This window comes from Physella acuta, unplaced genomic scaffold, assembly GCF_028476545.2.
Source record: "Physella acuta isolate Inbredline_101_S28 unplaced genomic scaffold, ASM2847654v3 ptg000475l, whole genome shotgun sequence".
Classification (NCBI taxonomy): Eukaryota; Metazoa; Mollusca; class Gastropoda; family Physidae; genus Physella; species Physella acuta.
The window spans coordinates 279996-293326 of NW_026731994.1; the positions used below are offsets into that span (position 1 = coordinate 279996).

General features: G+C 35.6%; 1 protein-coding gene across 1 annotated transcript; it reads left to right on the forward strand.

Annotated features, from left to right (window-relative positions):
- The first annotated feature begins 414 nt into the window (after nucleotides 1–414).
- On the forward strand, nucleotides 415–10579 carry LOC131943985 (trichohyalin-like). Its single transcript, XM_059304411.1, has 11 exons — nucleotides 415–491; nucleotides 1751–1911; nucleotides 2209–2309; nucleotides 2669–2902; nucleotides 3375–3510; nucleotides 4574–4673; nucleotides 4923–6232; nucleotides 7701–7773; nucleotides 8232–8343; nucleotides 8894–9031; nucleotides 9518–10579. The coding sequence occupies exons 2-11, from the start codon at nucleotides 1798–1800 to the stop codon at nucleotides 10065–10067; spliced, it is 2868 nt and encodes a 955-aa protein (XP_059160394.1). The 5' UTR covers nucleotides 415–491; nucleotides 1751–1797; the 3' UTR covers nucleotides 10068–10579.
- The last annotated feature ends 2752 nt before the right edge of the window (nucleotides 10580–13331 follow it).

Here is a 13331-nt window from a genome sequence, read left to right on the forward strand (position 1 = left end):
GACAAGATTTTGGAATAATATCGTATATTTTTTTTTAAAATTCAACTGCAATTTTGAGGGAGTTGTAGGCTGAAGCATAACGTCCTTTTAGGGGGAAGGGGGTCTGGCGATGTAAAAATGGTCCCAAAAAAGCGTGACGTCATTTATTGATGATCCCTTAGTCTAAATCTAAGTAAATCAGTATGTGCCTTTTAAAGTTGGTGTTTTATTAACACGTTATGTAAAGCATAGTATATGTTTTACGATAGAAAATGTTAATGATAAAAATAATTTAATTTATTTAAAGTTGTTCTAGACAGACAACGATTTAATATAATTTATAATAAATAGCCACCTTCTTTTCTACCGAATTTTTTTTTCTCTTTATTAACCCTATAAGTGCTGAGCGCATACTTTTTCATTTCCCTTTCCCATCCATTCTCCATCATTCATAATTTTCGAATCCGCTGGACAGTCGCGTAGCCTCACAGTCACACAGAGTCGCGTGACAGGTAGGTAGCCATACTATTTATGAACTTTGAGTGTTGAACCTTCCACCGCAAAGCTAGGCAGAATGGCATATTGGCTATTTGTCAAATTTTCAAATTTTATATTTACAAACTATCGTCAGTTTTGATAAGGCATTTTGAATCAGTTAGATTAGATCATTAGACTTTAGTTAGTTAGAGTTGGTCATGAGCGTCTGCCATCTATATACAATTATACATCTAGATTAAATTTGATTTGAATATTAAATCTGTTTGGCGCAGGCTCAAGTAATTCTTTATCTATAGAGCGTATAGGCCTAATCTACGTTTTTGTATCAATTGTTCCAAACAAAAATACTAGACATTTTTTAGACTAACTACTAACTCAAACTACTGAACATAAAAGAGCAAGTAGTAAATGGCACTGTAAGGGTTAAGTTTGTTTTCAAAACGTCTCATTTCTTAATACTACTTAATAGGGCTGGTAAGTAGGTCACCAACAAGTTCTATGGCTCATGCAGGTTTTATTGAGCTGTAGAACTGGTTGATGACCTAATTACCAGCCCTATTGAGGACCTAGGTGGAATAAAACAAATGGCTTATTATTGCAAATTTGAACCCCTACCTTATCACCTTATGTTTATATTCTTAACAAGATGTTCACATAATTGTTTTACCTAGGCAATGGCATTGCTAGGTCTGGTGGCACCTCATGGTGTGTGTCTCCCCACCCCCTTTTTTTTTCTCCTCTGTAAATTTTCCAGTTGGTGTCATGCCCCCCACCCGGAAAAGCTATAAAGTGATCACATTTAATTCTACTGATGTTTGTCTGTAGTCGGTTGTTAATAAAGCTGGGTGTAGTATTATTTTCTCTATAGTTTGCATGTTTTCGTCATGTCTTCCCTTGTCAACGTCATCACATTATGTCAATGTACTTAAAATATTTTTTAACTCTGATTAACCATTCATTGAACTGGTTTTAAAAGACATTTGTTCTATATGATGTGCATTTTTTTTTGTCTTGGTGGCATCCCGTTAAATGGTGTCACCTGGTGCTGTCCACACACCCTGCCTCGCGACGCCTTTGTACCTATGTGGTAAATTTTGAAAGAAAGTAGTGGGAATAATACCTATTTTATTTTTATCTTGATATCCTTGCTAGGCACTACAGAATACTACAGGTTCTTATCTAGGCCACTAGTTAGAAGTTAAAATATCAGTTTTGTAGGTTTATTTGTATGATTATAAGTAAGAATGTTCAGTTTTTGCCTTTTCTTCTCTAGATAAATGAACATTGAATACAGCTTTAACTGTGTAATAGCAAGATACCATGAGTGTAAATATAAGCTTGGATGACACACCTATGGGCTCAATATATTTTGATGGCCCCATTGATGACAGGGAGGAAGAACTGGAGAGGGAACGAGAGCTAGAAGCTCAGGAGGTTTGTGTTGTTTTTTTTAAATCACATGATCAAATGTTTTAAGTACCATATGCTGGTGTATGTGTTCTTTATTTTTCAGCTAAGCTAAGACAATGGTTGGCTTAAGGACTAGGATTAAACTAAAATAGAAAAAGTGTATTGTTTAAGTAGAGAGGTTAATTTAATGCCTCAATTTATTTTTCCTACAATTATAAATGCATAGACTTTTTACTGTAAAACAAATGTCTTTTTAAGTTTACATGTTTAGGAGTAAAATGAAATAAAAATAATACAAGTAAATTTTGTGTTATATTTTAGATTCATGGTGCTGCAGAAAAAGAATTAGAAGATTTTTTTAATGATTGTTCATATTCAGACAATTCTACAAAGCACTTTTATGTCTCAAATCATCCAAGCAGGTAAACTGTTGAATAATTATTAGGGAATATTTGAATCTTATTTTTTTTTAATTTTCTATATGTGTTTAGATCTTAAGCATGCACGAATTGCATATAAAAATATTTATTTATTATAGTTTTATTTATTTATTCAATTAATTTATTTTTTATCCTTGTTTGTTTTGGTGTGACTGTCATACATATATCTAGATTTGCATAAAATGCTAACTAAACTCTTTTTACTTAATTTCGTAAACTAAATTGACAGCCTGGTTTAAGGTTCTAAAATGAAGTTTTGTATTTTCAAGTAGACGTATTTTTTTTGTAAATTCCCCCTCCAAAATTATGTTTTTATTGTTTAATTTTTTTTTAAATATTAGCAGAAATGTCTCACAGGATGATGAGGATGGTAGCCATTTCTTTACCCCACCATCATCGCAATCCGCAGACAAGGACTTGGACTTTGTGGACTTGGCGCTGGAGAGATACCAGAGGAACGTGGAAGAGGTCAACAGGATGACCATAGAAAACCTGTGTGCTGAGTTAGGGGAGATACACAGCATGGAGAGGTCAGAGTTAGCTGATCATTACAAGCAAGAGATACAGACATTGAGGTAAGTGGAATGATTAGATGAAACACTACATTAATTCATGTGGCTTGTATATTTAGTCAGTGTGTTTTGGTTTTTCTGCCTTTTTATGAATTGTAACACATTGCGAAGCAACAATTAAAGTTTTTGATATTCTCAGTTCTGTAAAACCCAAAAATATGGTTGCAGTTTTTCATATTAGAACACAGCAATGTGGTAGAGTAAGTCCTGAGTTCAAACCCTGGGGTTATTAAGCTTGTTAGCAACCCATGTAGAAGGGAAAACTCCTAACTGCTACCTTGTCTAAAGTCTATGTAAGCAAATCCAGAAAGAAAGCAGGCTGAAATCGGAGTCAACTGGCCATATGGCGTAAAACATGTTAACATGTAATACTTAATTGTGTTGAGTTTCTTTCATCTCTGAGCCCACCCACCGAACAAAATTTATATAGAAAATATATACTTTTGACAGTGTCCGTTTTTTATTTATTTCAAAGACAGGATCTGAAATCTGCACTGACAGATCTTGACAAGGTCAAGGCTATGTATGTCAGCTTGTGGGAGGAGACCAGAGTTCAAGAAGCGGAACTGAAAGCCAAGTTAGATAAGCAGTGGGAAGAACAACGTCAGAAGGTGGAGTTATCCTTCTTTTGTTTTTTAGTACAACGGTTTATTGTTTCAGCTGGTGGTCCATCTTGCATACACTCTGTTAGTTTATTTAGTAGTTCTTCAAAAATTATTGTCCATCCATATCAGGTATTACCTTTCCATCTTTGGTCTTAACTGGCCCCTCAAGTTTACTGAACTTCCCAGCCATCTTCTTAATAGGGCTTGTTAGTAGGTCAACAACTTCTTATCATACTAGCCAGCTAGTATTTTTCAAACCAATTGTGAATATGTTTATTAAATCTGTAAAAAAAAGAAATAAAAGTCACGCTATTGTTAAGTTATTTTAAACTGTAAAAACTGATAATGATACTTTGAGAATTCACCTGACCCAGGCTAACGAGATTTCAAATTTTAAGTAAGAGAAGCAAAGAGACTTAAAAGCCCTATTCTAGTGTAAACTTCTCTAGTATTCCCTTGGTATAACACTTCTTCTGCTTCACTTGCCAGCAATTCTATATCATTCTCTTTGTCTTTTCCTTATGCATTTCTTGACATTGTTGTTTCTGTATTTTCTACCTGAAACTTAGATTTTGCAGGCAGTGTTGCATTCTTTCTTTTTCTCTACTCAATAATTTTCAGAGTGTCTGCTGAAATTTTATTCCTTATTTTTCCTTTTATGGGGTTAAACTTTTAGTGTTAGACTGCTAACCTGAAAGTGACAAGTATGAATATGGGTTCAAGTCGGTAGAATGTCTCTGAGTCCACCCAGCTCTGATTGGTACCTTACTCACGTTTGGGAAACAAAGGTGGCTGGGCATAGTGCTGACCACATTATGCTACTGTATGCCGAGGTCAGTTAAACAGATGAACTCTACTTCATCTGCCCTATGTGTCTTGAGCACAAACAGGACAAGATTATTTTGCCAAGCACTTTTTTCGCATGTTAACATAAATAAGTATTTAGGTTTTCCCATTTTTTCTTTTACTGTCTCTTTATCTGTTTGTTATTTCAGGACCTAAAACATGTTTGAAATATGGAGCTTATAATTGTTGCGACCTTTGACCAAATGTTTTGTTGTATTATCAGGTTCTGGAAGTGAAACAAAAGTGCCAGGAAACACACCCAGGTATGATAGCTGCAGCTGTGACTGAGGCAAGGCAGGTCTGGTTGGCTGGAACTGATCTAGGTTAAACTAAAATAATTTTTTTGTAGATTTTGTTAAAAGTAACAAAAAAAATTATGCATTGGGTATATTTTTTTAAATTTTTATGTGTGTATTAACCCACAAATATTTTGTTAATTCTTAAATATTTTTATGCTTCTTCAGTGATAGAACATTTCGTTTTTTTTAAAATGTTATCTAAATATCTACAGATACATGAAGTTACTTGAGTAGATTATTTAAAGACATTAAAAAGACTTATTTTTATTGTAGATTTAAAGATTCAAGACTTAAAAGAAACAGTTGAAGAGCTCGGGTATTTGCTTAAAAAGAAGGATGATCTTATGAAAATTGATCAGGAAAGGGCTCTGAAAGATTGTGAAATGAAAGCAAAATTAGAAATTAAAAAGATCTTGAAAGAAAATGAGATCAAAACAAAGCAAGAATTAGAGAAGGCACTAAAAGAAAAAGAGCTGATTGTCAAGTTGGAATTAGAAAAGGTGTTGAAAGAAAGAGAAGCAATAAAAACAGAACGAGAGGAAATTCAAAACAGATATTTAAGTAAAGCTTTAAAGGAATATGAGAAAACCATGAGAGAATTACGCAGTAATTACGAAAATTTAAAGCTTGCACATGCTAAAGAGATTGAAAAACTCACCAAAGAAAATGCAGAATTGGAACAAAGGGTGTTAGCAAAGAAAAATCGGAATGCTTTAGAAACCATGATTGAAGAAGAAGTTGCTGAACGTGTGAAAAAAGAGGTTGAAAAGTTAAAAGTGGAAGTTGAAAAGAAAGTCACAGAGGTAAATGATGATGAGGTAGAAAAAAAGGTCAATGAAAGAATACAGGAACTGCATCTGGCATGGCTGAAAGAGGCAGCAGAATATATTCAAAAGGAGATCCAGCTAGGTATTGAAGAGGGGGTGAGAGAGGAAAGAAAGAAAATGAAGGAAGAAATTGATAAGAATAAAGAAACTATGGAGAAAAATAACAACAAGGAAGTGGAGAAAAAAGTTGAAGAAAAAATTGCTGTGGAATTGAGTCAGTTGAATGAGCAGGTGTTGAAAGAGAAAACCAGGTTAGAACAGGAGGTCCTGGCATGGCGGGATGAAGCCAAGAGAAAAATGGAAGCAAGCTTTGCCAGTAAGCTTGCGGCCAGCTTAGAGGAAAGATTGAAAGAGGAGAAAAAGAGAATGGAGGATGGGACTAGAGAAATACAGGAGGAAGAGGTGAGGAGAATGAGTGATGAAATGAAGTATATGCTGAGACAGTTAAGGCATTTATCAAGCCTACAAGAAAGAACAATAGAGAAAAAGAAGATAGAACTACAGGAGGAAATGATGAAGTGTTTGAGAGACCATGTAAGTAAGTGCATACAGAGAAGTATATGGGGCCACGAGATGGAGAGTGAAAACAAAGAGGTCAAGCTGAAAGAGCCAGAGGTCAAGCTGAAAGAGCCAGAGGTCAAGCTGAAAGAGCCAGGGGTCAAGCTGAAAGAGCCAGGGGTCAAGCTGAAAGAGCCAGGGGTCAAGCTGAAAGAGCCAGAGTTTACTGAAAGAATGAAAACCGAAGCACAGTCTAAGGTAATGTTAATATTTTCTTTTATTGATCATGTTGACCTTATCAATACTTAACTTTATTCACCCTTCGTGCATCTCAAAGATCCGACTATTTAGCTACAATTAATTTACAAGACACATCACTTGTATACAAATCATGTCTACATTTGTTACACTAAATATGAAGCTATGGCCAAAATAACTAACATCACAATACATTTCCACTATACCCAGCCAACTCTACCTTCTGAAACTTGGGTCAGGCACCCATCAGAGCTGGGTTATGGCTACACATCAGGCACCAAAATAACTGACATCACAACACATTTCCACTATACCCAGCTAACTCTACCTTCTGAAACTTGGGTCATGCACTCATCAGAGCTGGGTTATGGCTACACATCAAGCACCAAAATAACTAACATCACAACACATTTCCACTATACCCAGCCAACTCTACCTTCTGAAACTTGGGTCAGGCACCCATCAGAGCTGGGTTATGGCTACACATCAGGCACCAAAATAACTGACATCACAACACATTTCTTACATCTGCCTAGGTCAGCTTTGAGCGAAAAGATTTCGGGGTGTTTTTCTGGCCAACCTCTTTTACACTTTCCTTATGGTTACACTGCAATGGTTATACTTTTGCTTTTCTCTCTAGTGGTAACTTTTGGTTCCTTGTCTGAGTTTTATATTTAGCTAGTAAATTGCAGGTTGGGTCGGGTAAGCTCAAGGTTTCTGAACCTCTGGCAGGCGAGTCTCAAAAGCTGGGGACAACTCTGAAATCAAAGAACTGTTGCCTTGAAGTTTGTTCTTGGTTGGTTGGTTTCAAACCCCCCCCCCCTCCCATGTCACTTGCTGTTCAGTGTCATCTATATTGTGACTAATTTTAATTCTTACACCAGTTTAAATGAGGTTCATAGGAATTTTATCAGCACTATATTGTGACTATACATTTTTTTCCTCATAAAAGTCAAAATAAGGCATAGATTTTAGCAGATACTCTGAAAATTATTGAGTAGTGCAAGCCTTTATCGTTTATCATTGCAAAAAAAAATTCCCATTTCTTTACATTTTGAGTTAGTCCATTTCTTTAAAATAAATGATAGTATTAGTGTCTTAACATAGCCACTTGTCATCATTATGCTAAATGCTGTAATAATATAAAATTTGTCTTATTTACATTGTATTTGAAATAGAGTGACATATACTGAACGTATGAACAGTATCCAATTATCATTTAAAATTTATATACTTGTTACTGAAGAAGATTTGTTGGGGTAGGCAGCCCTGTATTATTAAAAAAAATTAAATTTTAAATATATGGTTGTTGTATTGTTAAGCTTATAGTGTAATAGTTTTTATTTAGTTTTCATTGTGCTGTAATTTTAATCAAAATAATTGTAAACTCTTCTATTTAAAATGGGTTCTAGTTGTCTTATTTCAGCATACTGCATGTTATTAGAGTAACTTCCCTTATATCTTGCAGTTCCATGATCCAGGAAGCAATGCTATTATAGAGCAGAAAGATCAGTACCGTGAGAATGTGTCTAAAGTACAAGGTAAAGCTCACAATACCACTTTATAAAATTACTGTTACTTCTCTCTTCTATAGGTTACTTCCAGAGGCGTAGTGACTGGAACATAAAAATTATTTTGGAATATATAATACACATCCTCTTGTGCACAATTTTATATGTACTTTAAAGTAGTGTTTATGCTGATTAAAAATCTATTCAGCCTGATGTTTAAGTAAAGTGCCCGTTTGAACCTGATGGTTCATGGAGCAGGCGAAGTAGAGTTCATCTGTTTTAAGTGACCTTGTCATATGAAGAGATAGTGTAGTCAGCACTATGCTCAGCCGTCTTTTCTTTCCCTTGCTTGAGTCAGGTACCCATCAGAGCTGGGTGGACTCAAGGATTCCTACGGGATCTGAACTTAAGACTTGAGATGTTAGCAGCCAAAGGCCCTAGCATTTGACCATACTGTTGTAACACTGTAAATCTACCTGGTATTTCAGTTGATGACTTGATTCACATTAAGGTAGCCACAATTAATGCTGAGATCATCAAGCGGATGGTTAACTCTATTAGGTCCAAGTATAAGAGAAATGTCAGAGTCCTTCTCTCTGGGTTAGTCCTTGAATTTTATTGATGTAATAGACTGATATTTTTCTAGTTTATTTATCCAAATTGTCTTTTATTTAGAAAAATTTTCTGAGTAATCATCCCTACATCAATGACTTCTCATTTTTCTTAACAAATGGTATTTTATTCAAAGCATTGTAAGTCAAGATCAGAGTCCTTCTTTCTGGGTTAGTCCTTGAATTTTAATGATTCAATAGACTGATATTTTTCTAGTTTATTTATCCAAATTGTCTTTTATTCAGAAAATTTTTCTGAATAATCATCCTTAATCAATGACTTCTCATTTTTCTTAACAAATGGTATTTTATTCAAAACATTGTAAGTCAAGATCAGAGTCCTTCTCTCTGGGTTAGTCCTTGAATTTTATTGATTCAATAGACTGATATTTTTCTAGTTTATTTATCCAAATTGTCTTTTATTCAGAAAATTTTTCTGAGTAATCATCCATATGTCAATGACTTCTCATTTTTCTTAATAAATGGTATTTTATTTAAAACATTGTAAGTCAAGATGGTGTAACTTGTTTTAATTTTAGACAAGTTGATGAGTCCACCATTGAAGCAGTGGAACAAGCTATTGATATTTTGGCAAAGAGGCTCATTACATGTTTATGTACACCTATATCAGCAACTGTTGAAGAGTGTAAGACAAAGTTCAGAGTCCTTCTATCTGGGTTAGTCTTATTTTTATTTATTAAATAGACTGATATTTTTAGTTAATTTTCTCCAAATTGTTTTTTAAACAGAAATTTTTCTAGTTAATTTTCACCAAATTGTCTTTAATACAGAATGTTTCTAGTTAATTGTCTCAAAATTGTCGTTTATACAGAAAAATCTTCTAGTTAATTTCTTCAAATTGTCTTTTTTACACACATTTTTCCAGTTAATTTCTCCAAATTGTCTTATACAGATATTTTTTCCAGTTAATTTTTCAAAATTGTCTTTTACAAAGAAAATTTTTCTAGTTAATTTTCACCAAATTGCTTTTTATACAGATATTTTTTCTAGTTAATTTCTCCAAATTGTCTTTTATACAGAAAACTTTTAAATAATTATCCATACATCAGCTGACTTTTAATTTTTAACAAATTTATTTTTGTTTAATTTTTATTCAAAAGATAATTAGTAATGATAATGTAACTTATTTTAATTTTATTTAGTCAAGTTGACGATTGCACCTCCAAAGCTGTGGAACAAGCTGTGGATACTTTGGCAAGGGTACTCAGTACAAGTGTATTTACACTTTATTCAGCATCTTCCACTCCTAAATCAACCCAGGATGGCAAAATACATCACATATGCACAGGCAAACACTCAAAAAGAAAAACAAGGGCATGTGAACATCACAAGTTTGATGTGGCAGATCATCAGGCTGAGAACCAACATAGTCCACAACCAAAGGACAACAGCACAGGCAAGAATCATGAGCACCCACAACTGGATAAGGTTGTTTTGTTAGAGGACACCTACCACACACCATCCAGTTCTGACCAGTCGTCACCAGCAGTTCAAGCAAGGACAATGGCCAGAACCAGACTACATTTAGACTTACCAAAAATTCTCTGGTTGCCCACTGTTAATTTGTCCCCATCAAGAACACCTGGTAAAAATCCCAAAACATCTCCCCAGCATGATATGAAACTTTTGGAAGCCAAAGTAGGAACTACTGATTGGGCAGTGCCCTGGAAACCTTCAGCTGTGGAGTTTTAAAAGGACCTAAATTTTAATTCTTACACCAGTTTAAGTGAGGTTCATAGGAATTTTACCAGCACTTCAGAAAATAACGGAAAATTTTCTGGAGTCAAAGATCTGAATAAGAATGTAGGAGGAAACAAAGATAGTGAGAGATTTGTGGATGAGGAAGGTTTTGTAAAACCAGGCTCTGGTGAAGAGAGGTGGCTCCGAATGAACAGAGAGAAGCAGACGTCAACCAGAACGACTGGCCAAAGTGCATTGGAACTCTACAGAAACGTGTGGGACAAGGGCCAGCTATGAGTATTTTTTTTACTCTTGTGCCTTGTGGTCTTAAACCATTTGTTCCTTATTTCAATGTATTGAATGTATAATTTATTGATCAAAAAATGTTTTAGTTCCTGATTTCACAAATACTTGCCCATGAAATGTATTGAATGTATAATTTATTGATGAAAAAATGTTTTAGTTCATGATTTCACAAATACTTGTCCATGAAATGTATTGAATGTATAATTTATTGATGAAAAAATGTTTCTAATTCCTAAGTGTGTAAGATTTGATGAAATAAATATGTTCACAATTTCTTTGTAATTGGTCTTGTTTATGCTCTGATTGAAAGACTTTCCTTTTAAACATACACTTGTGAAACCAGTGTGAGTAGTTAAAATTAAGTAGGCACAATCCGATACGGTTGTGTTGACAGATAGTACTATGAGTGAGAAATGGTATTTGCTTGCAATAGATTATGAAATAAAATATATTATTTAGTGAACACAAAATATGTAGTTGGTAATGTGGAATAGAGTTGTGTAAAGATAAAAATGGATTTATCAAACCTAGTTGGATGGTATAATAATGGATATATTGAGATTTTAAAAAACTATTGATGAGATTTTTCTTATATTGTTTAGATATTATTCAGATAATGTTAAAATACTTTTGAGATATTCCTCAGACATTGTTCTGAAACAAATGGTGTTTAAATATGCCTATTTGTTGAATTTTTGAAAAAATAACCACAATGTTGAAATAATAATTTTTTTTTAAAGTAAATGGATCTACCGTGTAAGAGTACATTTTAATAGTATTGGAAATAAATTTCATTATGACATTAAAACGTTCGCAAAATTAAAGACAATATACAGATAACATACGCAAAATTAAAGATAATATATAGGTATTATCCTTCTAGACATTGGTCCAAAAGGTAGATGAAGTAGAATAGCCTGTTTCTGTGAGCGGTATCTAATTGATAATAGTGAGGACCAGAGGCGTAGCGATGGGGGGCAGGGGGGTACATATGTCCCCGGGCGTCGACCATAGTGGGCGCCAAAATGGGTTGGAAAAACAAATTAAAATGTCATTTTTGCATTATAAATAGTTTTTGGGGGGGGGGGGGGGGCGTGCAAATCGAAAGTTTAGAGGGGGGGGGGGGGGTTGCAAAACAAAAGCTTGAGGGGGGGTGCAAATTGAAAATTTTCTCCCGAGGAGGGCGCCAAATTGAAAGTTTGTCCCCGGGCGCCGGGAAGGGTCGCTACGCCTCTGGTGAGGACAATTCTGTACAGCCACCTTTATATTCCAGGAATTTAATCATGGTTGGGTGGGCTCAGGAAGCACTATCGCCCCGACCTCGCTATCCCATCACTTAAAAAACAAAGGTTTAATAAAAAGAGAGCAAATGCACGGAGTTTGCCTATAACAGTGGTTCTTAATCTCTTAAGAGGTACCGAACCTCGCCAGCTTCAGATGCGCATTCACAAAACTCTTCTAAATAGGACATCTGTATATATATATATATATATATATATATATATATATATATATATATATATATATATATATATATATATATATATATATATATATATATAATTCTCTACGTCGCCCAACCATGCGGGACACCATCAGTGTTTCTTCCAGACTTTTTTCTCCGGGGGGCGGGGGGGGGCGGTAAAATTTCTTCGGGGGGTGGGGTGGACACTGTTAAACGTATGTATTTTCTATATAATTTTCATTTCGTTCGGAGGGGGGGGGGGGCGGTAGACTTTCTTCGGGCCGAAGAGATGCCTGGAAGAAACTCTGGACACCATGCACGCAGGCCGACCCTCTAACCCTCCTCCCGCCCCCTCCTTCGCTCTCCATGCATGCACAACCGTGTGTCTTTCAGCTGTCTTCCAGAAAGTCTTCACCGTCACTAAACAGCGGTGTATGCTAAACCGCGGGTAGGCTTGTAGAAATTCTTTTTTTTTTTTCAAATCCAAATATATTTTACATATATTTTACTGGTGCACAAAATAAACTACATCAACGTCACTGTGTTCAAAGAATAAAAACCAATAAAATATGATTTTTAATCAAAATTAAAAAAAAAAACAATAAACAATATTTATTGCAAAGCATTGTGACTTCTGTTGGTTCTTAGATACCTGTTCAGGAATGCGCGATTTCGCTTTAAAAATTCATCGTCTTTTGTGTTCTTTAAATTTAATAATCTCTACGCAGCTTTAGGAAGTGCTAGAATACAATTACTTAATTTTGCATTGCAAACCCCTCGAAAATTTCAAGTGCCCCCCCCCCCCCCCCCCCTTCCCCCGGAGAAAAAAGTCTATAAGAAACACTCATGTGAATTCATATTGTCATATTCGTCTGACTATTTTCTTTTTCCACGAGATAGTATGAAGGGATGAAACATTTTAAGCAAGAAACAGTTTCTTCCAGGTATCTCTTCGGGGGGGGGGGGGGGGGGGGGCTTCGAAATTTTTTTACCGACCCCCCCCCCCCCCCCCCTCGAACGAAATGAAATTTATATCATTTATATAAAAATATATATACTTTTAACAGTGTCCGCCCCCCCCCCCCCGAAGAAAGTTTACCGCCCCCCCCCCCCCGAAGATTTCAAGTGCCCCCCTTCCCCGGAGAAAACTGTCTGGAAGAAACACTGGCAAGAAATCACACGACGTACCACCAAGACAGTCACAGGTCGACTACTGGGTCACGATATACACATAAAAAGTGTGTTCGTCACAGCACGTGTGTATAGGATCAACGCCCGCGTTGACACGATTCATGACGTATGTGTGTCGTGACGTCAAGGGTTCCACGATTTAGAAATACCACGATACAGATGGCGGACTTTCTTACTGTGTGGCGCTGTCGTGTTAGGTCTGTTATCGGACGCTGCTGCTAGTTCTATCGTTCACACTAACAAATGGTCACAAAATCCGATCGCAAACTATGTGTCGGGTGTAATGTTTTGGCCTCCGCCGAACCCTTGAGATT

Coding starts and splice junctions, on each gene's coding strand:
- LOC131943985 (XM_059304411.1), top strand. CDS start 1,798: ATGAGTGTAAATATAAGCTTGGATGACACACCTATGGGCTCAATATAT. Junction 2,310..2,668: donor GTCTCAAATCATCCAAGCAG/GTAAACTGTTGA, acceptor TTTAAATATTAG/CAGAAATGTCTCACAGGATG. Junction 8,344..8,893: donor GTCAGAGTCCTTCTCTCTGG/GTTAGTCCTTGA, acceptor TTTTAATTTTAG/ACAAGTTGATGAGTCCACCA.